The 27,881-nt window shown below is 42.5% G+C and overlaps 1 protein-coding gene across 4 annotated transcripts in view; it reads right to left on the bottom strand.

Moving 5' to 3' along the window:
- Positions 1–25,108, bottom strand: part of LOC133486118 (ankyrin repeat domain-containing protein SOWAHA) — a 32,084-nt gene extending 6,976 nt beyond the window's left edge. The window contains exons 1-5 of one of the 4 annotated variants that reach the window (XR_009790929.1): positions 24,698–25,108; positions 16,010–16,071; positions 15,282–15,506; positions 7,871–7,927; positions 7,513–7,614 (exon numbers count right to left, since the gene is read on the bottom strand). Coding sequence is in view for 3 of the 4 variants with exons in the window: in XM_061790829.1 (XP_061646813.1) it covers positions 7,513–7,614; positions 7,871–7,927; positions 15,282–15,506; positions 16,010–16,071; positions 24,698–24,830 (579 nt within the window). In the remaining variant the exon portion in view is untranslated. The remainder of the gene's footprint in view (positions 1–7,512; positions 7,615–7,870; positions 7,928–15,281; positions 15,507–16,009; positions 16,072–24,697) is intronic. The other 3 variants (XM_061790829.1, XM_061790820.1, XM_061790836.1) reach the window with 3 other exon arrangements.
- Between the last annotated feature and the right edge of the window lie 2,773 nt (positions 25,109–27,881).

Below are 27,881 nucleotides of genomic sequence, written 5' to 3' on the forward strand. Positions count from 1 at the left end.
ATTGTTGCTCAAATCTGTAACAACATTTCACATCATAATATGTGATAAATAATTTTGCATTTTTGTTTGTTTGTTAACAAACCCTTTTTTACAGTAACTTGAACAGTCGAACAAACTATTATCCTTGACTTCTGATTTGAAAACTAATTATCCATAATTTTGTTGTGTATATATTAGGGCTGCAACTATTGAATATTTTAGTATTCGAGTATCCTACAAAAAATCTTATCGAATAATTGAGTATTCAGATCAATTATATTTTTGCTTGGTTAAAGACCATGTATGCACACATGAAAAAAAGCTATTTCACTTCAAAATGAACAACCAATTGCTCTTTCTTTTTTAAATAATCAACTGTTTTTTTTCTTCTAAAATTCACATTGAGCAGCAAACTATTTTCTTGTCGAGAAATATTTTCAGTGAGAAAATAAATTTCAGTTTAAACTCATTATTTTTTCTTAGCATTTCTTGTAAGAATAAAAAACAAATATGGCATTAATTAAAAAAGCCATAAGGAGCCCGTTGTGCAACTTCACTTGGGCAGCTAACATTTTAGGATGTGACATAATACAGTCCCGCGACCCTAGTGAGGATAAGCGGTAAAGAAAATGGATGGACATAATACAGTAGGTTCGCGGCTGCGGTTTATTAGCTTGGACCAGACTAACTAAACTAAAATGAAGATGAAAATAACGACACCTCCATAGGAACCCCAAGGATTATCCATCCATCCATTTTCTGAGCCGCTTCTCCTCACTAGGGTCGCGGGCGTGCTGGAGCCTATCCCAGCTATCATCGGGCAGGAGGCGGGGTACACCCTGAACTGGTTGCCAGCCAATCGCAGGGCACATACAAACAAACAACCATTCGCACTCACAGTCACACCTACGGGCAATTTAGAGTCTCCAATTAATGCATGTTTTTGGGATGTGGGAGGAAACCAGAGTGCCCGGAGAAAACCCACGCAGGCACAGGGAGAACATGCAAACTCCACACAGGTGGGGACGGGGATTGAACCCGAATCCTCAGAACTGTGAGGCTGACGCTCTAACCAGTCAACCACCGTGCCCAAGGATTACATACAGTATTATTATACATATTATTATAATGTCAAAAATCAAAAGGTGCAATATGCCAGTGACGAAGTCCCACTGGCATTGATGCGTGCAGTCATGAGCACAGTATTGCTTATGAATGAAGCGGTGGACAAGTCATCAGCAATCCGGTTATTAGCTTCAGTATCCACTACAGAGGTTGATTTCACAGTTGGAGTGCGACATATTTTCCAGGTGGATTTCAATGGCATTCGCATGTCTCAGGAAAACACCACATTCTGTGAATTCTACCCTCCCACAAATCTCAATGACTCAAGCCACACAAGCCATTATGCGCAAAATAGTCAGGTACGCACAGAGGGTGTGGCAGAAGTCATTGCGGGAGAAGTGGCGGAAGCCAGGCAAGTAAAAAAGAGACCCGCACGAACGGGAGAATATGGTCCACATTGATTAATGGAATATAATGTCATGAATAAAGGAAAGCAACAGCTCATTCAGACACTCATTACGCAGCACCATTAGCGACTGCCGCTTCAGTATCTTGCTCAAGGATACCTTGACCTGGTCACAAATGACAGGACGACCACTCTACCAACAAAGCCCCGATGTCTCAGGTTTTCTCGCTCTGTGGTGCTCTTGTTGGATTTTAAAACAACAGGAGTCCTGTAATGTGCAGTAGTATCTCCATCTCTATTGTCAGCTGGCTGTCACAACACAAGACAGATTGGCCATAGTGCCATTTGTCAGTAGTCTCCTAGTGGGAAAGAGTGATGGACGAGCCTGAACAGGATACAGCGTCTTCCCTTCCTGCGTCCCTCGTTTTCTGTTCCTGATCCCCCACACCCACCCCCGTCTGCCTGAACTCTTGAGAGATGCCTATTGGAACCCCCCTTATCCCTAAATAGGTCCAGTGTAAGGAGGAATAAGAAGAGGAGTGATGGGCAGATGATGTACTTACAAACTGTGTGGCCCGGGAGGAAGAGCAGGTCCCAGCAGGGTGCGAGGTCCATGTTATGATGGGAGCAGAGACACAAACACACAACATGAGGGCACTTTCAAATAAGGTTACCTGCAAACCTTAAAAGAACATGATCCTAAAATAAAGATTTGGTCAGAAACAGGAAACTCCTAATTCTTCCTGAGAGTCCTGTTGGTCCTGGTGAAAGGACAAAACTGGTTCTCATGAGTCTTGTGACCTTATTTGCCTCTGGGTAAGGTAAGTGTAAATGCTATCTGTGGAAAAAGCATGTGGAAAAAGCATGTGGAAAAGAGCATGCAAAATCCTCTTGGACCCTCCACATCCCGGTCACCAGCTCTTCCAGCTCCTTCCCGATCAATGCAAACTAGAACTAGCAGACATTCCAACAGCTTCTTCCCTCTTGCAATCAACTTCTTAAACACCTAACCTACAATTCCATTGCAACATGCTGGCAATTTTTTGTCTTTTTGTCTTGAGTTTGTTGTCACATTTCTGTCGGGCCAATTATATATTGCTAGTCTCACCACGCTGCAGTATTTGCATATCTGTTGTTGACCAATACTGGCATCTCATGCCTGAGTAGCATATGCTCCATTTGCACACTGACTGAGGAGTCAACATTTGCTCAATCAACATTGTCCCAGACTATCATACTACTCGCTTGAAGTCTCGGTGCTCTTTGCACAATGGTCATTGCACCGGACGATTGTAATATTAGGCACTCGAACTGCTCTAAGTGCGAGAGGACTCTGCATCTTTTTGCACAATTGTCAAAAAAATAATAATAAATGTGCCGGCATTACCAGATAACTAGCAACCCTTCATTGCTTAGTGACTGTTTTTGTCAATGTCTTTATGTCTCAAAAGTGTTCTCTGTCAATTGACTGTCTGTTGTCGTACTAGAGCGGCTCCAATTACCGAAGACAAATTCCTTGTGTGTTTTTTGGACATACAAATAAAGATGATTCTGATTCTGATTCTGATCTTCCTCTGCTTGTATTGGGAAGCTAAAAGGGAACATCAAAGCACACCAAAGGGGACTTAGCACCTTCCCAGGGACACAAGCAGCATTGTTCTACAATTAATCCCAGCCCGCTCTATTACTTTCAGATTATCTTTAAATAGGTGAAGTCTTTGTGGGGAATTAAGGCTCTCCTTAATCCATGAACACCCGCCCCCCCACATCTCCGTGCACTTCAATGGCGGCCGTGCTATCTTGTCCGGTGGGGACTGCGGTGGCTTCAAAGGTGGTCCGCGGTGGCCACAGGACAGTGTGAGAACTGTGACACTGGGGAGGGACAACAAACATGAGCTCAAATCTCTTAAGCGCACAGGGAGACAAATAAAAGGATTTGGGTTGTCAAGGGGGCACAGGAGCTAAAAAGCTATCTTTCATAATCCTTTTGATAGTGGACCTTTGAAATGCATGATCTGGATGTTTTAACACGGCCTTCTTGGAATTCCATTAAGAGGGGAACAAAAATCTCAGAATGAGCTTGTGAAAGTTACAAAAGCAAATCACAGGTCCGAGGGCAGGCAAGCATTGCGTTCCAGCTAGTATTCCGGATTAAAAAAAAAAAAAAAAACTAGGAGAAACTTGAAAGGCGTAAATAGTTCAGACTGACATTGATGTTGAGTTAATTCAGAGGAGTATGAGGAAGGAAACTTACCCCCTGTAGAATAAGGTGGTAATGGAGGCCATGAGGACCAGAAAACAAAGACAGAAAGAATTAAAATGATGTAAAACCTACATTACATTGCAAAAGTCTTTTTCCACCACTCGCTTAGATGTTTTAATCCCATTTGTTAACACATTAAAACAGCAAATAGGCAGGGACATACAGGTGTTTGCAACAACATTAATTAGGGTTCCATTCCATTTAGGTTTAAGACAGGCTTAGACTGTACACTGTAATTGTCATTTTGACTTGATTTTAGCTTTTGCTTTATTTGTCATTTGTCATTCTTAAATAATAGTTTGTCACACACAATACTATGAATGGTTATAAAGTAGCCTCTAAAGTTGAACACAATCAATGGTGCGGTGATCGTTGACATTCCATTTTTTCCGATGTAAAACCATTCTTCGCATAGAAATTAATGGACATAGAAGCAATCTGTGAAATTGTTGCAATCATAAAACTTTAAAGTGTACACGCAATGTTTTAAGTAACTTTTTAACATTCTTAACTGTCATACAAGTGGAAAAATAATAATAATCAGTTTACCTTTACGAACCATGTATGACAAAGGGTACGCTCGGAAATTCACTCCAAGCGTGCGCTCTACACTCCGAAATCTTCGGAAACTCAGAGAGTTGTTAGAGTGTGCCGTTCGGTTATTCGGAGTGCCACAGTCTGGGAGTGCCGGAGCGCATTCCTGCCACTCTGAATGAGAAGACAGAGCGGCCGGCGCATCAGGCAGGACAAGATGTTTACATGCAGAAATGAAAGAATCTCTGCCAATGGCCAACACGCTCATCTGTAAATTCGAAAATGGAACACAGCACTCTCACGGTGCAGTGAAAGCGTCAGATTGAATTTCCGAACATACCCAAAGGCATAATGTGAAGGTATATTGTGTGATTGATGCACCACATCTATTTTTATAACATAACTGTCACACAAGTGTAAAATATGTTAACTACTGTTAACATTAAACAGACAGCAAGTGGTGATGCATATGGTGATGATAGCGTAGTACTGCTTTGAATGTGAGTGTGATTATATCACATTACTTCCTATGATTCCTTTTCTTCTTTTACATTTTTCTCAACTCCCCTTCTTGGGACTTCTTCTTTTGGAATAAGTGCCACAAAGAGCCAAAGAAAAGGTAAAACACAAGCACAGAGTCAATCCTTTGATACTCACTGCCTCACCTGATATGCTAGCGTCAAGCGGCGTATTTTTCCCCAAATTTTTGTTTGAGGTACAGATTGAATGACCTCAGAGTACTTCAGGGTACTTTCCCTCTAAGCTACACAAAAGTACTGTATGTGATGAAAGTTTCGTCACACTAAATATTTGACAGTTTAATGTTCTTCTGTTTTCCGACTACATTGTGGAAAAAGAGAAAGAGCCATACAGTTTGTGTTCATTATAGAATCGCTAAAACAACAAATCCAGTAATGGATTTTTGCAAAGTAATATGAAGTAATCTAATATCATGCAACAGGAGATGGATCAAATACTTACAGATGTGAAGTCCTGGTTTGGACACAAAACATAAGAGAACATGTCAGCAAAACTCTTGACGCAACATTGGATTTATTTTCACTGTTTGATTCACAATCTGTCCTGTTCCAAGTCCCAACTGAAATTTCCCTTTAGGTAACAACACAACCATATACACTATAAGCTTTTAAGGGCCATTGTACTGATTTAATGTAAATACAAATCGATTATCTTTTTATTTCTAATCGACTCCAGTCACATTAATCTGATTTTGAGCAGTGCATTTGAAAATCTGTAATTACGTCCACAAGGTTTTTTCAGCATGTGAGCTAACAAATTACCAGCCGTGAACACTAAATAGCAAACTAACTTTGAACAGAAAGTAACTTTAAACCGGTTATGAACTTTGAACATTTGGTCCCTAGCTAGCTTTGACCACAAAGTAGCTCAGTAACTTTAAACATTAACTTGCTAGTTTATACACCAATTAGCTGGTCCTCATGTCATCAATGTGTATTTCCCTTAGGACTAGACTAATGAAGGCTTACCTAAATACATTTAAACACCAACAACAAGCTAGTACTTGGATGGGCGACCGCCCTGGTATACCAAGTGCTGGCATTGGGCAGTAGACTAATCACCTGCTCCCGTAAAAAACTACATCTTACTGAAACCGCAATTGCGGCCTAACGTGCCTCATGGAATTGAGAGGTCTAACTAACAAACTAAATAGGAATGCGCAAAATATACTGCGCGACACTTTAGCGTGCTTGACTCCTGGTTGCACCTGGTTAGAAGATCGGCTTACACGTCTGCTTGCATGCGCAATTAAGTTTGTGCCCGTTTTTACATCTGCAAACCTTCAGTGAATCAACCTTCAGTGAATCAGGCCCTATGGATTTACAGTACCTAGCTTGGAACCTGGCACCAAGTAGCTTAATCAATTTAAACACTGCGGCGCAAACTAGCTAGCTACACAACTAGCTTTGACTGCTAAGTCTCAAACGAGCTTTGAACACGGAGTACTGTATTTTCCGCACTATAAGGCACACTTAAAAGCCTTTAATTTTCTCAAAAATCGACGGTGCGCCATTTAACCCGGTGCGCCTTATTTTTGCACTGAGTTTCAAAATGTTGTTGTGCGAGTTTGGTAAGCTTCCGCTTGATTGACTGTTGGACCATTTCCCGCCGATATAGGGACGTAATACGTACACTATGTACGTAAACCAATTAGAGAATATTACGTAAAGCTACGTGCAGTACGTACGCTTACCTCCACCACGCCTCCGGTAGGTATACTGTACTACCGGTATGCTATTAAACAACATTCGTTTGGCTAAGAACCCCCGAAAATGGCATCAGCGAAGAGATATTCTTACGAGGAACATTTCAAACTACAGGCTATGAGTTACGCGGTTGTAAATGGGAATATAGCAGCCGCGAGAGAATTCAAACTCAAGCACAAGAACAGCCGGGAGAAGCGTCTCTACAGTCACCATTCGACTGAAGGCAATAACGATAGCGCAAGACATGAAGATCGAACACTTTCAAGGAGGTCCATCTTAGTGCCTTCGTTTTATGAAAAGGTGCCATCTTGCCATCCGCGCAAGGACTACCGTGGCGCAGCAACTGCCAGCGAACTCCAACCGCTGGACATTGGTGTAAATAGGGCGTTCAAAGTAAAGTTGTGAGCGGCGTGGGAGCGATGGATGAGAGACGGCGAACACACCTTTACAAAGACTGGGAGGCAGTGACTGGGAGTTACGCCACCATATGTGAATGGAAGCTGGAAGTAGTTGAATAAAATTCAACCAAACTCACTGTTTTGCTTCCGTTACCTTGTTTTAGCATGCACCGAATAATACGGTGCGCCTTATGTATGGCTTAAGTACAGAAATAGACCCCATAATTGAGATTGCGCCTTACAATCCGGTGCGCCTTATGGTGTGGAAAATACGGTATATTATTTAGCTTTGCCAACTAAGTAGCTGAATAACTAAATGAAGGATAACTAGTTAGTCAAAATTCTGTCATAATAGTGAATTCATCTACCATGGTCACATGTATAACAAACTAAACTAGCTAACTTTAATCGAATTTCTCAACAGTGTGGTTTACAATGTCATCCTAATTTTGCTTTATTGTTTTTTGGGGGGGGCTAATTTTATTCCCAAAAGTAATGTGGGAGTTGGTTTGAAACATGTCTGTTCATCGGGCTACTACAATTATTGCATCAGGTTCAGTAGTCAACAGTTGACATCAAACTTTCTTAATTAGCTAACATTTGACCCATGCAACACACTACCTTCTTGTTGGCAAGTGATTGGTCCTGTCGAAGCAGCTGACTGAGGTCAGGAACTCTAGCGCCAGCCGCAAAGTAGATCCATTCTTTTTCTAGAGGGTCCAGCTAGCACAGAGAGAGGGTTGATCTTATGTCGATTTTTTTCCAAAATCATTCCAAAAGCTACTCTAAAATATTAACCCAAGGTCACTCAGCTTCACATTAACACTTGGCCAAGCTGACCTACTAAAACAGCCTCACAAAGAAGACACAGCTGAACAACTACAATATCGCAAGTGAGACAGCGATTTCATTCTGGCAGATGAACAACCAGTCAACTTGAAAAATTAGAACGAGAAAAAAGTTACTACAATCTACTTACAGCGACTGCAGCAGAACCCATACTACCCGTTGACTCCTCGTCTTGCTCAGACTCCCACTGAAAGTTAGACAAACGTGAAAGATGACTTAAAGTATTACACAATGTCATAACCCACAACACACACACACACGCACACACACTAACTAATGTATCACACTGGGTTGAAGTCACACTGCTGCTGATCAAAGGGTGTCAGACAGCGAGCTAACACAACAGCGAGACAGACATTTCACACATGAGGGGTAATGAATAACAATCCAATTAACAATTAATACAAAACAATACGCCTGAAGTGTGACACAAAAAAAAAAAAATTTTTTTTAAAAAAGCGAACGCCTCAGGTGTAAAGGCGTCACCTTGGCTAGCAGTCACATGTAAACCTGCAGCGTGACAACAACTAAGCAGCCACCCGCAGAAGGTAAAATTAGTTTAGGTCTGAATTGGTTTCTGTAGAAATATAAGTAAAAACATTTTTGGAAGAGAGCAGATTTTGAACTGTTCCTAAATGTTACAATTTTGTCATTATGCGTAAAGACTTTGTCTCAGGTGGTAGAGTGAGTCGTCCAGTGACCGAAGGGTTGCCGGTTTGAATCACGGCTCTGCATGTCAAAGTGTCCTTGGGCGAGACACTGAACCCTAATTTGCTCCCAATAGACCTTGCAGCGCCTTGCAAGGCAGCAGCCGCCCATTGATGTATGACTGTGTGTGAATAGGTGAATGTGAGGCTTTGTAAAGCACTTTGGGCACTGTGATGGTGTACATAAAGCGCTATATACTGTAAGTGGATTCCATGTACCATATAACACAGAGTGGTGTTAAGTGAATGTTGAGGTTCCCGAGGATGGTGAAGTTACCAGAGGAACACTCTTTCTCACAGAGACCCTGCAAAAATTGGTGCATCAGTTATAACAGAAGATATGCCATTTTTTCACCAGTGCCGTTTATACAGGACCCAGCAATGTGGGATATTGCCCTAACTGTGCACCTGCACTCAGCGACACAGCGGCATGCAGCCCAGCGTTTGGCGTGACAAAACAGAGTGGAAACAGAAGCGGGTCCTGTTAATTTAACTTGCCCTTAAACCTAAGCAGTGTTATGTCTCTGTTATCAATGAGACTACCTTCAAAGCTGGAAAATTGCTGAGTGGATTTTGGTGTGTCCCCCTTTCTTTTTCGGCGCCGTTTATAGAGCACTCAGTTCAGCAACGTTCCACGTTAATTTCTTAAAACATAATGTTCATTATCCAGAGTTGAAGGTAGTACTTGATTTATTAAAAGTAATGGTGAGTAGCTTTTAGAGATACTTGTTTAAAAGACTACTGCATGCAAGACAACATTTCAATTGGTTGTTTAGCTACTGTATGTTGTGCCGACAGTGCATTGCTATATTTGTATGCTTCACTGTGCAATGAACATTGGTTGCAAAAAAAAAAAAAAAGCACCAGCTTGTTTTTACTATTTACAGTTAAAACGAGATGTTTACATGCACTATACAGAGCTGCCACCCTATAGCAATTCACTTCCAGAACAATTACTCCAAATTTGTCTGAATTTCCACATTTTCCAAATTTTGTCAAGAACATTACTGGGGGACAGTTATAGCAATATATTATGTAATAGGATAAAAATAATTCTGCATACTCTTCAATTGTACAACATAATCTTTCCTCTATAATTGTTAATAAATTATGGCTTTAATATTTGTTATTTTAATGTTTTTATTGCCTCAACCTTGTAATGGTGGACGCAGTTACAACCTGAATCAAAGTATATGAGATTTCAAACTGCCATCGTCAAAAGTCTATGGATTAATTCGCCTTTACCAATTCTGTCTTCAACCTGAGATGATGGAAATGTCCCCATTGTGGGACTGATAGAGATGATCTTATCTTATATTACAAATATTTATTAATAATAATAATAATATTCTTTTAACCTGACCCCGTTGTCAGATGATGTCTCCAGTGACATATGAATTCATTTCTGGTTCAGCGGCCGTCTTGTGAGGCTGTGAATTATTTTACATTTATATCTCCAGACGCACATTAATTATTTTGTTGTTCAAACTTGGTTACTCTCTGCTATAACGCAGTTCCAGCCAGACCTATGTGACAAGTGTACTGTATCACCCAATCACTTATTTTGGTGTTTTGCGACTTCATGACACGTTAGCTTAGCAATTAGCACTATGCTTTTCTGTTTTTTCCTACCCACTCCTCGCCCTCCCTTCGGAATAACAAACGATACGTGTAAAACGCATGGTAAGAAGTGTAGTTTATTCACTAACAAGGAGGAGATGATTAGTGACTTACAATGTGTTGACACCAGACGCAACAAGAACTTTCACCTCTGCGGTGTTGATGCCTTGGAAGTCGGGGGTAATAAGATAGCTTGCCCCCAAGCAGCTTTTTAATTTCTTTTTCAAAACAGTATTGTGTTTATTTCATCAAATTTATTTCTGAAATCTTCGTCACCGGCCGAACACAGCGCCATACTGGCCACTAATGTCGGACGCTGGATTCACCCACCAATAATAATTGGTTGTTATGGCCATAACGAGTCAGTGTTCAGTGATTTCAAAATATGCACGTTCTGTAACATTTGAAAGCTCTGACTATATAAAAAGACACATCCCCTTTTTTTTCTCTCACTGTCTAACATTACTGCGATTGGCTGGCGACCACTTCAGGGTGTACGCAGCCTCTCGCCCGGAGATAGCTGGGATAGGCTCCAGCACGCCCGCGACCCTAGTGAGGATAAGTGGAACGGAAGATGTCTGACATGAAATCAGACAAACTTTTCCTGTTTTAGGTCAATTATTCATTCATCTTCTGTTCCGCTATCCTCACTAGGGTCGACCAATTGTAGGTCACATATAAACAAACAACCATTCGCACTCACATTCATACCTACGGGCAATTTAGAGTCTTCAATTAACCTACCATGCATGTGGGAGGAAACCGGAGTACCCGGCGAAAACCCACGCAGGCACGGGGAGAACATGCAAACACCACACAGGCGGGGCCGGGATTTGAACCCCAGTCCTCAGAACTGTGAGGCAGATGTGCTAACCAGTCGTCCACCGTGCCGCCCTGAGGTTAATGAGTATTCCGAAAATTATTTATATTTGATAAATGCTTTCATAACTCTCCAAAGTCAAAAGTTTACATAGAGTAATTACTATACCTTTATACAATTTGGGAAAGCCCAGATGATCATGTCATTTGGAAGCTTCTGATAGCTTTACTGACAACATTTATGTTAATTAGAGACACACCTGTGGATGTATTTGAACTCGGCACACCTGAAACACACTGCTTCTTTGTGTAACATCATGGGAAAGTCAAGATAAATCAGCCAAGATATCAGAAAGATACTGTAATTATGGACTTGGACAAGTGTCACTGATGGTGTAGCGGTACACTCGCAGCGTGGGTTCAGTTCCCACTCAGTGATGGTGTGAATGTGAGTGCGAATGTGCCCTGTGACTGACTGGCGACCAGTTCAGCGTGTAGTCCGCCTTTCGCCCGAAGTCAGCTGAGATAGGCTCCAGCATCCCGCGACCCTAACCAGGATAAGCGGTGTTGAAAATGGATGGATGAATGGACTTGGACAAGTCTGGCTCATCCTTGGGTGCAATTTTCCAGATCGCGGAAGGTGTTACGTTCATCTGTTCAAACGGTTATACACAAGTATAAACACCATGGGAAGGAGACCAGTTCTGTACCCCAGAGATGAACATGCTTTGGTCCGAAATGTGCGTCCAGGAAGTTAAAGCTTGTGGGCAAATGGGTCTTCCAAATGGACAATGACCCGCAGTATATTGCCAAATTGGCTACAAAGCGGCTTTCGGATGTGTTTTGGAGTGGCCATCACAAACCCCTGATTTTAACCCTATTGAAAATGTAAGGTAAATTTCTGTTTATATAGTGTATGTAAACTTTTGGTTTGAACTGCAAATGTGCCCATATTTATTTCAAGGGACAATTTTTAATTAAATAGAAGAACTGTGTCGACAAAGCTAGCGAACTCAGTAACATTCAAATGTGTTTGATGTTCTTGTCGCAGTTTATAGGGTACATGAGCTACCAACGTCCGCATTCGGCAAAACAGGCAAAATCACTTCCTTACGGCACGGGTAAATTGCAGAACCCTATTGGAGGTGACCGGAACAAAACAGCCCAAAAAACTCTAAACATGTAAAATGTCTTTTGTTTCACACAAGATTTCACTACAGAGCCACCAACGATGACAATATCAAATGTTGAGGCTTTGTTTGTGTCTATGCACAGGTACAGTATATTATAACATATTTGTATAAATAAAGGATATACTTTACATGTACTGTATTTAACTTTTGTCCAAAGAGCCCTGCCAGAAATGTAAATTTTAGCAGGTTATTTTATGCTCGTTAGTGCAGCACATACAGGAAGTCCGCTAACCTTTTTTCCAGGTTTAGTCACGTGACGTTCCACATATAGTTCATTACTAAACCATACAATTTGTTGCCTCATTCTTTATATTTGTGAATTAATGGAGACTGTTCTAAGTCAAATTAGAATATTTAAGTGTTTTGTATATGGCCTGTATTCTAGAAGGCTGACTGACATAATGGGCATTAAAATAAAAAGGTTAGCATAAACTTTGATTGTGAACACTTGTTGACATCTGCTGGATTGATTGCTTTCACTGCTGTTGACATGCTCCTATTTCTCTACAAAAATCAGTAGAGTAGACTTTGTTATACTTGACTTGTACAGTATATTAGAATATGACGACATTTGGGTCTTTGGTTAAGTTAGAACCTTCTAGTTTGCCTTTCAAAAGTTGTTTGAAAAAAAATAGCATTTTTTTTAGTCTTTAGAGTAGAGATTTCATTTTGGAAAGTACTTTCTACCATCTAAAATTATAATAGCAAATAACTATTCAGAAACAAGCGGCACGGTGGACGACTGGTTAGAGCGTCAGCCTCACAGATCTGAGGACCTGGGTTCAATCTCCAGCCCCGACTGTGTGGAGTTTGCATGTTCTCCCCATGCCTGCGTGGGTTTTCTCCGGGCACTCTGGTTTCCTCCCACATCCCAAAAACATGCATTCATTGGAGACTCTCAATTGCCCGTAGGTGTGAATGTGAGTGTGAATGGTTGTTTATTTATATGTGCCCTGCGATTGGCTGGCAACCAGTCCAGGGTGTCACCCGCCTCCTGCCCGATGACAGCTGGGATAGGCTCCAGCACGCCCGCGACCCGCGTGAGGAGAAGCGGCTCAGAAAATGGATGGATGGATGGATATTCAGAAACAGTTGACCACATACACTGTCTTCAACGCTATCAGTTGGATTTATAAATGTACCTGAGTGTTATTTTGTGTGCCCTGTGTGAACTGCAACCAAAAATATGTTTTAAAAAAGACAGCTGTCATGGCAACATGGATTTAAATGGACCAGAAATGACCATCCTGCGAGAGGGAGCAATTTACAATCTCTGTTGTTGTTCATGATAGCCAATTGTCAACACTGGTTGTCCTAAGAGAGCAGTTCTTACTTATATGTTTAACAAACACACTTAATCTGATTGAAGCACTTTTTAACACACACACACACACACACACACACACGCACATGCACACACCTCCATGCAATGGAGGTCCATACGCAGATCCTTCTGTGTGATGAATTTCTTTTAATAGGCACAAATGATTATTATCTTTCTAATTAGGTCCAACATGTTGATGCTTAACATAATAACAGGAGGCTGAATTTAAATGCAGATTGTGGCACCCTTTGCCTCCCACTCACTTCACAGTCAGCTTTCGACTACTTCAAAAGGTAGGCAATTAATTTGACGCCACCTGGTGGGTCATGGCGGTACTGCTAGCGCGTAACATGACTTGAGTCAAGACACAGTATGTGCAGGGGCTTTTTCTGTGTATATAATTTTGAGGCAGACGCCTCCACCCCAACAAGCTCTGACTTAATGAAACCGCTATCGGACCAGTGTCATTTTAAACTGCAATTGCAGTAACCGAATCAGAAACAGATGGAAGTCCTTTCTGCTGGGGGACTTCAATGCTCACATGGGCAATGACAGTGAGACCTGGAAGGGCGTGATTGGGAGGAACGGCCCCCCCCCGATCAGAACCCGAGCAGTGTATTGTTATTGGACTTCTGTGCTCATCACAGTTTGTCCATAACGAACGCCACGTTCAAGCATAAGGGTGTCCACACGCCCACATGGCACCAGGATGCCCTAGCGGAGCTGTCAACTGATCACCACCTGGTGGTGAGTTGGCTCCGATGGTGGGGGAAGATGCCGGTCCGACATGGCAGGCCCAAACGTATTGTGAGGGTCTGCTGGGAACATCTTACAGAATCCCCTGTCAGAAGGAGTTTCAACTCCAACTTCTGACAGAACTTTGCTCACGTTCTGGGGGAGGCGGGGGACATCGAGTCTGAGTGGACCATGTTCCGCGCCTCCATTGCTGTGGCCGTAAGGTGGTCGGTGACTGTCGTTGCGGCAATCCTCGAACCCGTTGGTGGACACCAACGGTGAGGGATGCCGTCAAGCTGAATGAGGAGTCCTATCGGGCCTTTTTGGCCTGTGGGACTCCTGAGACAGCTGATGGGTACCGGCTGGCCAAGCGGAATGCAGCTTTGGTGGTCGCTGAAGCAAAAACCCGGGTAAACCTGGGATGAGAATCAGCACCTCCAAATCTGAGACCATGGTCCTCAGTCGGAAAAGGGTGGCGTGCCCTGTCCAGGTCGGGGATGAGATCCTGCCCCAAGTGGAGGAGTTCAAGTATCTTGGGGTCTTGTTCACGAGTTTGGAAAGAATGGAACGGGAGATCGACAGGCGCATCGGTGCAGCGTCTGCAGTGATGCAGACTTTGTATCGGTCCGTTGTGGTAAAGAAGGAGCTAAGCCGAAAGGCGAAGCTCTCAATTTACCGGTCGATCTACGTTACTACCCTCACCTATGGTCACGGAAAGAACAAGATCTCGGATACAAGTGGCCGACATTAGGTGGCTGGGCCATCTGATTCGGATGCCTCCCGGACACCTCCCCGGTGAGGTGTTCCGGGCACGTCCCACCGGGAGGAGACCCCGGGGACGACCCAGGACAGGCTGGAGAGACTACGTCTTTCGGCTGGCCTGGGAACGCCTTGGGATCCCCCCGGAAGAGCTGGATGAAGTGGCTGGGGAGAAGGAAGTCTGGGCATCCCTGCTAAAGCTACTGCCCCTGCGACCCGACCTCGGATAAGCGGTAGAAAATGGATGGATGGATGGAAGAAAAGCACCATGAATAAACACCAAAGTGAAAGAGAATGGCAGATTTTCTTTCAAACCCCAAGCATCCCCTATTTGACTCAGGATAAGCACCAGTGTCGAACAGCATAGAATAATTTTCTATTCACCTCATTAGCACTGTCTGGCTCGCCGGATGTAGTCAGCTCATCCAAACGTTCCCTTTGCTGGGAGCGACAATCGGAGGTGTCCGTTGCCTCCCATAGTGCAGTCGCGGGCACTATGGTGGGACTTGAGTGTCTTTGCCTGTCCACATCGGATATGTGAGGTTTGTCTTTGTCTCGCGCTTGCAGCAACTGTCTGTATTTCTTCTTGAGGAAAAGATACTTCTCACCCTGCAACAGACAAACAACAGAGGCCATGTTTCATATCATTTAGCTACAGAACATGACGGGGGACAGAATAGTAGAAACGAGCAGTGCAGCTCTACACCACTGCAACCTACAGGGGGTCCTCGTAGTTCCAGTCCTATGGTGGCAACGTCACCCAAATTTGTAGGCAAATAATAATGCGCCATAGTCTATAGCTTCGCGCAATAGTTAAGTCATAATAACAGCAAATAGTATGAAACATACTTCTGGTATGTACGGCGATAAGTGAGCGTGTCTTCTTGTGCCGAGTGACGACTTATTCATATGGCACCATCCGTAACCTCAAAACACCATAAGTCAAGTCCGTCGGAAATTGAGGACCCTCTATACTGCGTTATGTACCACAGATAGTACTGATTTGCAGTGAAACTGAACTGAATAAAAAAAAAACTAGCAAAGACAAATGTAGTTCCGCAACACTCAAAACTCAAACAAACACTTAAAAACCATACAGTAAGAGTACTTACATTTTCTGATTTGACCACAGCAATTCCGTCAATAATGAGTTTGAATTCTTCTCTGTATTTAGCTGTAAGGACATGAAAAAAGTTGACATTCAGGCTAACTTGTGGATCCACAACCCACAATGTTATATAATAACATTATATAAGCACTATGAGAAGCTGTAGCAATAAAGGAGGTGCAGCATTTAAAAAAAACAGGGTCAATCAAGACATTCAACTAATGATATACCATAGTATAGTAGATTTGTACATGTAGTAGAGACAATAGTACTAATAGTATCTAGTGATGCACCGAAATTTCAGTGCCTGAAATGTTTTCGCCGAAAATGGCCCAACTGTGGCTTTTCTGTTTCGGACAGAAAGACTTTTTTTGATCAATATTGTAATCACGATTAATCCTCATGTCAGGGAAAAATCTTAATTTTTATTTCATTACATTTCCACAAACAATATGTAAGAGTTTTCAGTGCAAAATGAATCTTTAAATCACAATCTTCTTTTCCTTTCGGCTTGTCCCGTTAGGGGTCGCCACAGCGTGTCATCCTTTTCCATGTAAGCTTATCTCCTGCAGCTTCCTCTCTAGCACCAACTGCCCACATGTCTTCCCTCACTACATCCATGAACCTTCTCTTTGTTCTTCCTCTAGCTCTTTTGCCTGGCAGCTCCATCCTCATCATCCTTCTCCCAATATACTCTCTCTCTCCCGTAGAAGTGTCCAAATCAACAAAGTCGAAGAAGTATAGTTCCCAGAGTTCCCACTCTACACATCACCCTTGTTCTTAAAAATGGGCACCAGCACACTTTTCCTTAGTTCCTCGGGCATCTTCTCACCCGCTACAATTCTGTTGAACAAGCTAATCAAAAACTCCACAGACACCTCTCCTAAACGCTTCCTCCTTGCAGATCATCTCCAATTATGTCAGGTTGGATGGTGACCATTGGTGCACAGCCATTTTCAGGACTCTCCAGAGATGCTCAATTGCGTTTAAGTTAGGGCTCTGGCTCGGGGGGCCATTCAAGAACAGTCACGGAGCTGTTCTGAAGCCACTCCTTCGTTATTTTAGCTGTGTGCTTAGGGTCATTGTCTTGTTGGAAGGTGAACCTTCGGCCCAGTCTGTGTTCCTGAGCACTCTGGAGAAGGTTTTCGTCCAGGATATCCCTGTACTTGGCCGCATTCATCTTTCCTTCGATTGCAACCAGTCGTCCTGTCCCTGCAGCTGAAAAACACCCCCACATGAGGATGCTACCACCACCATGCTTCACTGTTGGGACTGTATTGGACAGGTGATAAGCAGTGCCTGATTTTGTCCACACATGCCACTTAGAATTAAGGCCAAAAAGTTCCATCGTGGTCTCATCAGACCAGAGAATCTTATTTCTCACCATCTTGGAGTCCTTCAGGTGTTTTAGCAAACTCCATGCAGGCTTTTATATGTCTTGCACTTAGGAGCGGCTTCCGTCAGGCCACTCTGCCATAAAGCCCCGACTGGTGGAGGGCTGCAGTGATGGTTGACTTTCTAGAGCTTTCTCACATCTCCCGACTGCATCTCTGGAGCTCAGCCACAGTGATCTTTGGGTTCTTCTTTACCTCTCTCACCAAGGCTCTTCTCCAATTGCTCAGTTTGACCAGACGGCCAGCTCTAGGAAGGGTTCTGATCGTCCCAAACGTCTTCCATTTCAGGATTATAGAGGCCACTGTGCTCTTAGGAACCTTAAGTGCAGCAGAATTTTTTTTGTAACCTTGGCCAGATCTGCGCCTTGCCACAATTCTGTCTCTGAGCTCTTCAGGCAGTTCCTTTGACCTCATGATTCTCATTTGCTCTGACACGAACTGTGAGCTGTAAGGTCTTATACAGACAGGTGTATGGCTTTCCTAATCAAGTCCAATCAGTATAATCAAACATAGCTGGACTCCAATGAAGGTGTAGAACCATTTTAAGGATGATCAGAAGAAATGGACAGCACCGAAGTTAAATATATGCGTGTCACAGGAAAGGGTCTGAATACTTATGGCTGTGTGATATTTCAGTTTCCTTTTTTAATAAATCCGCAAAAAATTCAACAATTCCATTTTTTTTCTGTCAATGTGGGGTGCGGTGTACATTAATGAGGAAAAAAAGAAAAGAATATTATTTTAGCAAATGGCTACAATATAACAAAGAGTGAATAATTTAAGGGGTTCTGAATACTTTCCATACCCACTGTATATGCTATTACAAAGTCCAATCACGAATTGCAACTTAATGGAAGCAAATACAGTTAATGCATAAAACGCAATAACATTAGGCTGTAAGTACAGACTTGAAAATCCCCGTCAATATAGTGAATTATCAAGGACGGGTACGTTCTCTCCGTTGTTATGCTTGACGATTGGTCAGTTGTGCACGGTCACAAACTGCAAAGAACTCGACAGTTGTGATTTCCCTCTCTATTTACTCCTGGCATTTTTTCATTGCTGACTTCATTGCTGATTGGCTGACTAGGTTGCAGGCACTGCTGCAAATGAAGCAATTTTCACATGCAGCAGTGCTCACATTTCAAATGTAAGAAATCAACAGTCAGGCTCATTTACTCGTGGGAGCCAAAAGTGCAATGATGAATAAAATTCAATTAATTGTGTAGCCTCACTACATAGTTAATAAATGTTCGCTATTAACAAGCAAGGCGGCACGGTGGATGACTAGTTAGAGCGTCAGCCTAACAGTTCTGAGGACCCGGGTTCAATCGCCGGCCCCGCCTGTGTGGAGTTTGCATGTTCTCCCCGTGCCTGCGTGGGTTTTCTCCGGGCACTCCGGTTTCCTCCCACATCCCAAAAGCATCCATTAATTGGAGACTCTAAATTGCCCGTAGGCATGACTGTGAGTGCGAATGGTTGTTTGTTTCTATGTGCCCTGCGATTGGCTGGCAACCAGTTGTACCAGGTGTACCCCGCCTCCTGCCGATGACAGCTGGGATAGGCTCCAGCATGCCCACGACCATCTTCGTACCGCTTAGCCTCACTAGGGTCGCGGGTATGCTGGAGCCTATCCCGCCGACCTTCGGGCAAGCTGGGATAGGCGGGGTACACCCTGAACCGGTCCCCAGCTAATCCTAGAGTATATATGAACAAACAACCATTCACACTCACATTCACACTTATTACTGTGTTGGCTCGGTTCAAAATTCTGTACATGCGATCGTGACAGAATATTCCGGCCATAAGCATGGACCCCGCAGAAGCCAAGAAATTACGTAAGGCCTTAACCAATCAAGGGAAGTTGGTAGGAGAGCATGAGCAAGCGATAAAAGACATTATGATGGTGGTAAATTCCCTTACTACCACCTGAGGATCCTTCGGGTTACAATTCGAGCAAGACTTGTACTCAATTGGCCGCGCGTAAGGTTACTTCCAACATGCCTGCCACCCCATCCGCTACCTCCGACACGAATAGTCATCACGTCTACCGCTCAGGAACTCAACATCCCAGTTTTCATTTTTATATTATTCTTGCTCACGTTTTTCGTGCACCCTTGGTTGAATGAATAAATTGTTTATTTGCTCTTATTACTGTGTTGGCTCTGCTCTGGTGTTCAAAATTCTGTACACGCGATTGTGACACAGATAGGCAGGAAGACTGACAGAAAGGTAGCAGGAGCAGTGGGGCCATGTTGTCACTCCCAAAAGGCCATTTTCAAACTAACAAACGTCTGACGAGCCAAGACTCACATAGCAATATTGCACTATTTGCCAGCTACATGATAGTTAGGTAGGTGTTTGCCTGCATTCTGACGTGGACAAACAAGGGGTTTCCTTTTCCCAGTGCGGACACAAAGGACACTGGCGGTGATCCACACTTACAGCAGCAGCAGCTCACATGTATTTTACACACAAATATTCCATGCTTACGACAGACAGTAAGTAACAATGCCTAGTTATCTATTGACAGAAAACTCAATACCCATGCACCCACGTTCCTCCATTCACCAACATGCCCCACTTTTGATGTGATGAAAAATACCCCCCCTCCACATATAAATCCCGTCATGCATGTGGACTTAATTGTGATTAAAACACGATCATCACATTTACATCACGAGGAGCAGCGACCACATGCTCGGGCAGACATTTCACTACGGGAAGCACTTCTCTAATCACCGGTCGGCCACGTCAGATGGCACTGACGTCACATCTGGACCACATGTGGCGGCAGCGCAAGGTCACCCTGGATCAACATTTGAATAGCATGCTTGACAAATGTTTGCCTTTCGGCCACAGATAAAAAAAAAAATAACGGGGAAAGAGAATTGTAAAACAACTATTGTAAGCATGTAAATGCTAATTCACGCAACAAAACAGTTCTGTTGGGTAAAAAGACGAATGTTTATTTTAAAAACAATGCAGTTTACATTCTAATTCATAAGACTTACTATAAGTGTACTCTTGTCCAGCTATAATTCTGGCTAAAATGTCTATTTCTGTGCTACCATCCTAGCTTAACACAATTTTAGAAGCTTTTTCAAGCAAACTTAAGATCATATTAGGAAATTGTTTTTAGCAATTAGTATTCATTATTGTTAACATAATGCAGTTTCTAGTGCTTATTATTAGGGCATTGTACTTTTGGTGGGTACTATTAGTTAATGTTAGCATACTGTGGCTTTCACAGGTCTCCTTGGGACATTCTAGTCTTTAACAGGTATGATTGGGTAATGTTAGCATAATGTAGCTTCTTTATGCTAACATTAGCTTCCACAGACAAATTCTACTGAATGTTAGGGAATTGTAGCTTTTAACGGGGACTATATAGATAGTTTTCCTGTAACGTCACACACCTCTGGACGTAGGCCACTGTCGCCATGCTGGGGGTGTACGAATTGTTTTGTTCCGGTGCTTACTGAGTGACTCGATAAATTTGGTTGCCAACATTAAAAAAAAAAAAAAAAACGGTTACTGTGCTTTGTTTGGCTGCAACAATACAGGTGGGTGGGACAAAGTCTCATTTCACTGTTTACCAGGGGCACCAATTTGGAATCAGGGCGAGAAGACAGTTTTTACTCCGGCCAGATATCCAGTCCATACAACCGTGTTAGTTCTGAACACTTCGTTGAAGGTAAGGATGGGGGTAAATAATAATAATAATAATAATAATTAAGTAACTCGGTTAAGTCAACCACAAAAAAAGTCGATAGAAAATTTTTGCCTCGTTTTTTCTGCGCTATTGAGTGGGCCGGTCTGAGATGCAAACCACATGATGATGATGAGCATGCGCAGTGCAGGAAATACAGCATGACGGCGCAGCGCGTTATAGAGCAGGGCATTAAACTTGGAACCTGCAAAAGTTGAATCAAAGCAACTAGACTGCTCTTGTTTGTTGAAGCGATTGGGGAACGTCCTGCAAAGCTAAATCAGAAGCTTGGACGCATTTGAGTTTTGCAGTCATAATAATGAAAAATATTTTGAAAATTGATCAAGAAGAAAACATGACTGGCATGCAATAAACATTTTGCTGACCGCCGCCATTGACAAGTCGTAGAATGTAAGTAAAATGAAAAGCCACAATCACCTGGAATCAAGGAAGAAGCGAGGGTAAACATCAATTCGTGAGACAATTCAACCAGGTTTTCTTCATGATGGGACAATCGAGAGCTAAAAGGTTCGTGAATTTGAGCCACGATACAAAATTCCATCACGGACATAACGTACTTCAGCAAAACGCTAACAGCAACAGTTTACTAAGAGGCAAAGACCAAAGTAGTGAAAGAGAGTATTGAGCAGGCAAAATGTCTCTCACTCATGACATCACAAGCTTCTCAGAGCTCCGTAACCACTACGTCACACATTGTGACTAGTGAGTGGGTAGTAATAAATGTAATCAGAACATTTGAGCATTACTTGTTTTGTCTTTAGTTACAATACGATTTTTATTATTTCTATGTTGAAAAACAACATCAGATGTTGCATGTAAACCTACTGTTAATCCAACCTAACGGGATTGTAGTTGCACCAAGAAACAGCAAAAAGTAGCGTTTACCAAGCAGTCAGCTGTAGTACCCGGAAATCAGGGAGGTTGGACGACTGTATAAATTTACATGCCATTTATTTTGTTTTCTAAAATATAGTGTTTATTTCATCAAATTAATTTGAGAAATTTGTACTCAGTGTTAGGGCTGGAACTTGTCAGCGTTCAGTGATTCACATAACAAAATGCAGACGTTCCCTAACATTTGACAGCTCTGCTTTCGACCAATCAGTGATCACCTTTCTGTTTACCTCTGCTGTCCACAACTGCTGCCACGCAGTTTTCATTTCTATCTTTTCTGTTATGTTATTCTGTTGTTTTTATAACCCAAAAAATCTTGAATAAGCGGGGATACGCCGCCAATAAGCATTTATAAGCAAATAAGCAATTGTTTTTAATTAGGTAAAAAAAAATAAATAATTTTAAATCAGCAAAAAGGTAAATCTGCAGGTGCTGAACTGGCAATATGTGGGGGTCCTCTGTACTTGGGCTTGTTTTAAATCCCGCCCAAAAAATCGGGACAACTGAAAGGGTGGAAAAGAGTTTGATGCTATATCTCCACAATTCAAGACTGTTCTCAGTCTTTGCACATTTTCAGCATCTTCAAAAAATTTTATTTATTTAGAAACAGATCATGGCAATGACTTCACATCGTCTTTAATAATAATAATAAGAAGAATGCATTACACTTAAATAGCGCTTTTCTAAGGCGGCACGGTGGCCGACTGGTTAGAGCGTCAGCCTCACAGTTCTGAGGTGCGGGGTTCAATCCCCGTCCCCGCCTGTGTGGAGTTTGCATGTTCTCCCCGTGCCTGCGTGGGTTTTCTCCGGGCACTCCGGTTTCCTCCCACATCCCAAAAACATGCATTAATTGGAGACTCTAAATTGCCCGTAGGCATGACTGTGAGTGCGAATGGTTGTTTGTTTCGATGTGCCCTGCGATTGGCTGGCAACCAGTTCAGGGTGTACCCCGCCTCCTGCCCGATGACAGCTGGGATAGGCTCCAGCACGCCCGCGACCCTAGTGAGGAGAAGCGGCTCAGAAAATGGATGGATGGATGGATAGCGCTTTTCTAGACGCTCAATTTCATGCATTAATCATTCACTCCTCTATCACACCCTGGTGGTGGAAAGTGACTTCTGTAGCCACAGCTGCCCTGGGGCAACCTGACAGAAGTGTGGCTGCCATTCTGCGCCTATGACCCCTCCAACCACCAACAAACATCCAACCAATTCATTTGTTGGCAATGTGGCTTAAGTGTCTTGCCCAGGGACACAACGATGACATGCACACGGTACGATACGAACCAACAATCCTCCACTTCCAGGGCGTATGCAAAGTTTTTCCACCTCTGGCAGTATTAACTACTTTTATTTTTTTTGCTTTTTTTTTTTAACAAGGATCTTTATTTAAATATACAACAGACCAAAACAAAACATTTCACAAAAAGTACAATAACAGTGAAGAAGTGCCACATACACATTCTAACACAAAAGTGCACTTTTATTTCTCCTTTTCATCCTCAGTGCAGTAAATCATTGGACATTGTTTCGCTTTAACAAAGCAACTCCATGAAACCATAGCTCGAACTGGGAGTCTACCCACCGAAATCAACCAACGTATACATCTTTTATGTTTGCTGATATGTTCCCATTTTTTAAAATTCATTTAAATATTTATACTTCGTAAGTCAATCATATCTATCATTATTTATTTTATTACAAATATTTTTAATAGTTAAACTATTCCAATGAATCCCTCATTTATGCTTTGTCTCCAAAAGTCTCCAAAAATGTATTAATATTCAGGGCCATGTCTCGCTCTTCCACTCCTCTTCCTCCAAAGGGACATGTCACCAAGCCAAGGGGCTTCCTTGGCGATGGCTGCACAGATGGGTTTTACGAATGCTACTTTGAATCTGGAGCCAGGTTTGACTCCTCCAAGACCTCCAAATTCTCTGCTTTTGAAAAGGAGTTCCGTCTTGATAACCTCCCTTGTTGTTCCCCAAACCAAACATAACTTGTTCATCTTAATAATTGTTTTGTTCGCTGGGTGGAAAATATCTGGAAGGAAGAGGAGCTTTGACAGAATTATAGTTTTGATTATGTTTATTCTCAATGTATATATCTTTTAAGGTTTTATTTTCCCATTTATGAACTTCTTTAATTATACTCAGTTTTTGCTCCCAGTTTCTTTCCCGAGTATTTTAATTTCTTCTTTAGTTTGAATATTGATTGTGTTTCTGTGACTTTCTTCTCCGATCCAGACATCTTCAGACTTCGAATGGTTTAATTTTTGCACTTCATAAAGTTTTAAACATTCAGTTAGAAAAAATATATATATCATTTCGCATTGGTCTCTAATAATTTTCTTGCCATCTCTGGCAGTCTGATTTGGCCCATGGCGGGAGATGACGTCATGACGCCCCTCCCGTTCTACTCAGTGAGTTAAGAGTGATTCAAGTTCCCATAACGGGGGAGGAAATGACACCACCCCTATTGCAACGGAATTCCATGGAATTTTCTTTTTTTTTTTTTTTATAAAATGCAATCAGTAGGCGCGGGAACATATAAAGAGAAATGTTTTGAACATAACACATGCAAACTGAACACAATATGACAACTGTTTGTGACACAGACAGAAGATAAGAACTGTCACGTTTGGTTAACTTTACGAGTCCGGTGTTACTTACCACGCAACTGCGCGTCACTGTGGCCAATAAAAGGCTTAAAAGTCTTCAGTATGTCTGCATTTCTGACTTTGCCTGAGCTGCCTGAAGTGGAGTAGAAGTAATCCAGCAACGACGCCTCGCTCACATCACTCATGTTTGCTTATTACGTCGAATTTACGACACCACACTACACTATGGACGCTGCTTCTTTCGACGCGCTTTTTTTGCGGGTGTTTTCTCACGCAGCCACCCCCAGAGTCGTCAGCTCGGCTAATTTGTGGCTCTCCATGTCAAAATTTCACTCCACCCAAGCTAGCAAGTTGACCACCGCTACGCCTGCTCCCGTTCAATTTTTTAACCCCTTCTTGATGTAGCATCCTCTCGCTGCTACCAGAAAGTGCTCGTTTGACCGATTTTTGATAGTGGCACTGAATGCTTCTTTGAAGGAAATACAAGTTTATTTCCGGTTCCTGACGTCAACTTTATTCCCACTCATTAGGAGAACACAAAGACACGCTCAGACATGCATTCAGTGATTAACCTGTCAAATATAAAGAATAGCTTAAAAAAAAATAATAAAAATACAATTTAAAAAAACATGCTTTATTTATGAAAGGACTGTGAACAGACAGAGGTGGCAAAAGTACTCAGTGTAAAAAAAATAAAAATAAATACAAATTAAAAAAAGGACTGCTGGAAATTGAAATACTGATCTAACTTCTGTAATTAAATAAAGGTTAACAAAAACCACAGACTCTGAAAGGTACTTAAAATGAATTGTTAAGTTATATTGATAAAAATATATATTAAGATATTGGGCTTTTCATGAAATTTCAGGATAAACATAAAATGCACTTTAACCTTCACGGGTGAACTTTATTTTTATTAAAGACATTCACCTCCATGCCTTTCTGTGCCTCCTGTAGTCTCTCTGTATATTATTATTATTATTATTATTACGGAGCAGCCAGGACAGATACATGTGTACCATGTTCCTACATCATATTAGGTACCATTTACTGTTGTTCTATGGCCATCATCAGACTTTTCTGTGGGTACAACAAACACACACAGACACACACACAAAACCAAAGAAAAAGAAAAACACAGCGTTTTGAGTGGCATCATGAGGGATGATGGTTTGCCCCCCCCCCCCCCAAATTTCTTTTTTTAAAATACCGAAGGAACTAGTAGCCTTTGGGTGTTATTTAGGTCACAAGTTGTAGTCATGTCCGTGCACTGATGATAGCCGCAGGTATTAGAGAAAACACATTGTCAGATTAATTGTGTAGCTGCTCTGTAAATATTAAATGTAGGAGACTTACACATTAATCCCGCCATGGCTTCTCTTTGAACGAGTTCCGTTTAATTTGATGAGTGATTTGTGCGTCCATGTTTGAGGATGGGACAATATTGTAATGACAGTAAGCTTCTTACGGCTGATACAATTATTGAGGTGAGCAGTTTATACGGGGGCGTGAAAAAGTGGGACCTTATGCTCTTTCATTTTCGGGAACAACAACTTTCACGAGGATAACGATATTTGATCCTTTAGCATATGCCACGCCTTTGCGCACTGTATTCATGCCAGAAAGCAGCTGGCTGGTCACCTTGCTGATTAGCGCAAGGCATTGTGGGAGCACGGCAAGCCAACGCCAAAAATTATTGTTGTTCTTTTGGTCCAACAACAGAAAATTGTTGGGGTATCAAGAACAGTGGTCAGGCATCTCAACCTGGAACGGTCACTTCCAGAAGAAAAAGATAAAACGTCAACACTAAGTTTCAGATTTGGATTTTGCCTGTGAAGACTGCATTTACTGTGTACGTACTTGTTAAGAACTAAGATGAAAACCAGTGAGCTGTCGAAATGTGTGTGTTGGGGAGACTGGAGGTAGCAAGTGTGAAACTGAGATAAGATGGAAATAAATCAGTTAAACATTTGTAATTTCATGGAAAATAAAACACTGGTGTGCTAAGTAACAGACGGTGAACATCTTGCAAAGACCCTAAAACAACTGTTGGTGACATCACAAAAGGCCAGTGTGAAAGTCATGAACAGGGGTGCGCAGTATATGCTGTAGACAGCATAAATTCTGACTCTCACGATCAATCGTGGTAACGCTTGTCTAGCCTCTTCACACAATTTGCACATTTTTAGTACTCACACTGTACATACTTCGCACAGTGGGCACATTCACATCTCATTCGGGGTCCTCTGGGGGACTGGCACGAGGCATGATGGGGTCGGCGCCGTGCCGGGTACTGGCACATCTGTGCTCTCCGGTCTGGTTGCCGCCCTTCTCTGCCCTGCCGGTCCTCCAGTTTTAATGCATCATACACCCGTCAGTGAGGGGAGGGCAGTGTCGGGCTGGGGAGGACACTCGGCCAAATGTCCCGGCACTCCGGCCTGCTCTCTGGCCCGCCACGCCTTTCCCCCGCAGATTTTTAATGCACCACATACATTCGCACATCCTTCAGGGAGCTGGTTGGCCTGGGTGGGGGAGATGGTGACGGGTCATCACATACAGATTAATCACTCTGCAAGGCCATGCAGCTGAACAGGACAGGTTAAAAAAAAAAAAAAAAAAAGAGAGCACGCTTGTTGAAGATGTCATCGTATCTGTCTCAGTGTGAAAACAGCTTCAAGCATATCTAACCATAGAGCTAAAGGAGCAGCCAGCCATATGTGCATCTACGTCTAATAGTCACTCATCATCCCTGCTTTCCCGGCTGCTCAAAACTCCCGGGGTATGCTAGGTGTCAAGCTAACTTGCTCCACACCAGCTATGATCTACGGCTAGCTAGCTGGCGTTGCTAAACACTGTCCTATCTGCTCCTCCAAATCACCAATCCTGGCCTACATGGTGGCGAAAAAGCTACACTTATCACAAGTATCATTATCACTAAAGGAGGATGAGGAGTAACTACTGTAATTAAGCATGCTACAGACTGAGCCAGAATAGAGAACAGAAGAAGACAGCGATAACCACTAGAGTAGCAAAACGCCAGAATAAGTGGGGGGTACTGGTACAGTCACTTTAAACAGAAGTAGAACAGCAGAAAATAATATACAATAAACAGCAAATTAGGAGGTAAATTAATAAGTGTCAAGACAGAAAATAACAGCCACACAGTAAACACACATGCTCAAAATATGGAAATGAATCAGTACGTTACCGCATGTCAACCAGGATGAGGAGCCGAT

This window comes from Phyllopteryx taeniolatus, chromosome 1 (genome assembly GCF_024500385.1).
Source record: "Phyllopteryx taeniolatus isolate TA_2022b chromosome 1, UOR_Ptae_1.2, whole genome shotgun sequence".
In the NCBI taxonomy this organism is placed as follows: Eukaryota; Metazoa; Chordata; class Actinopteri; order Syngnathiformes; family Syngnathidae; genus Phyllopteryx; species Phyllopteryx taeniolatus.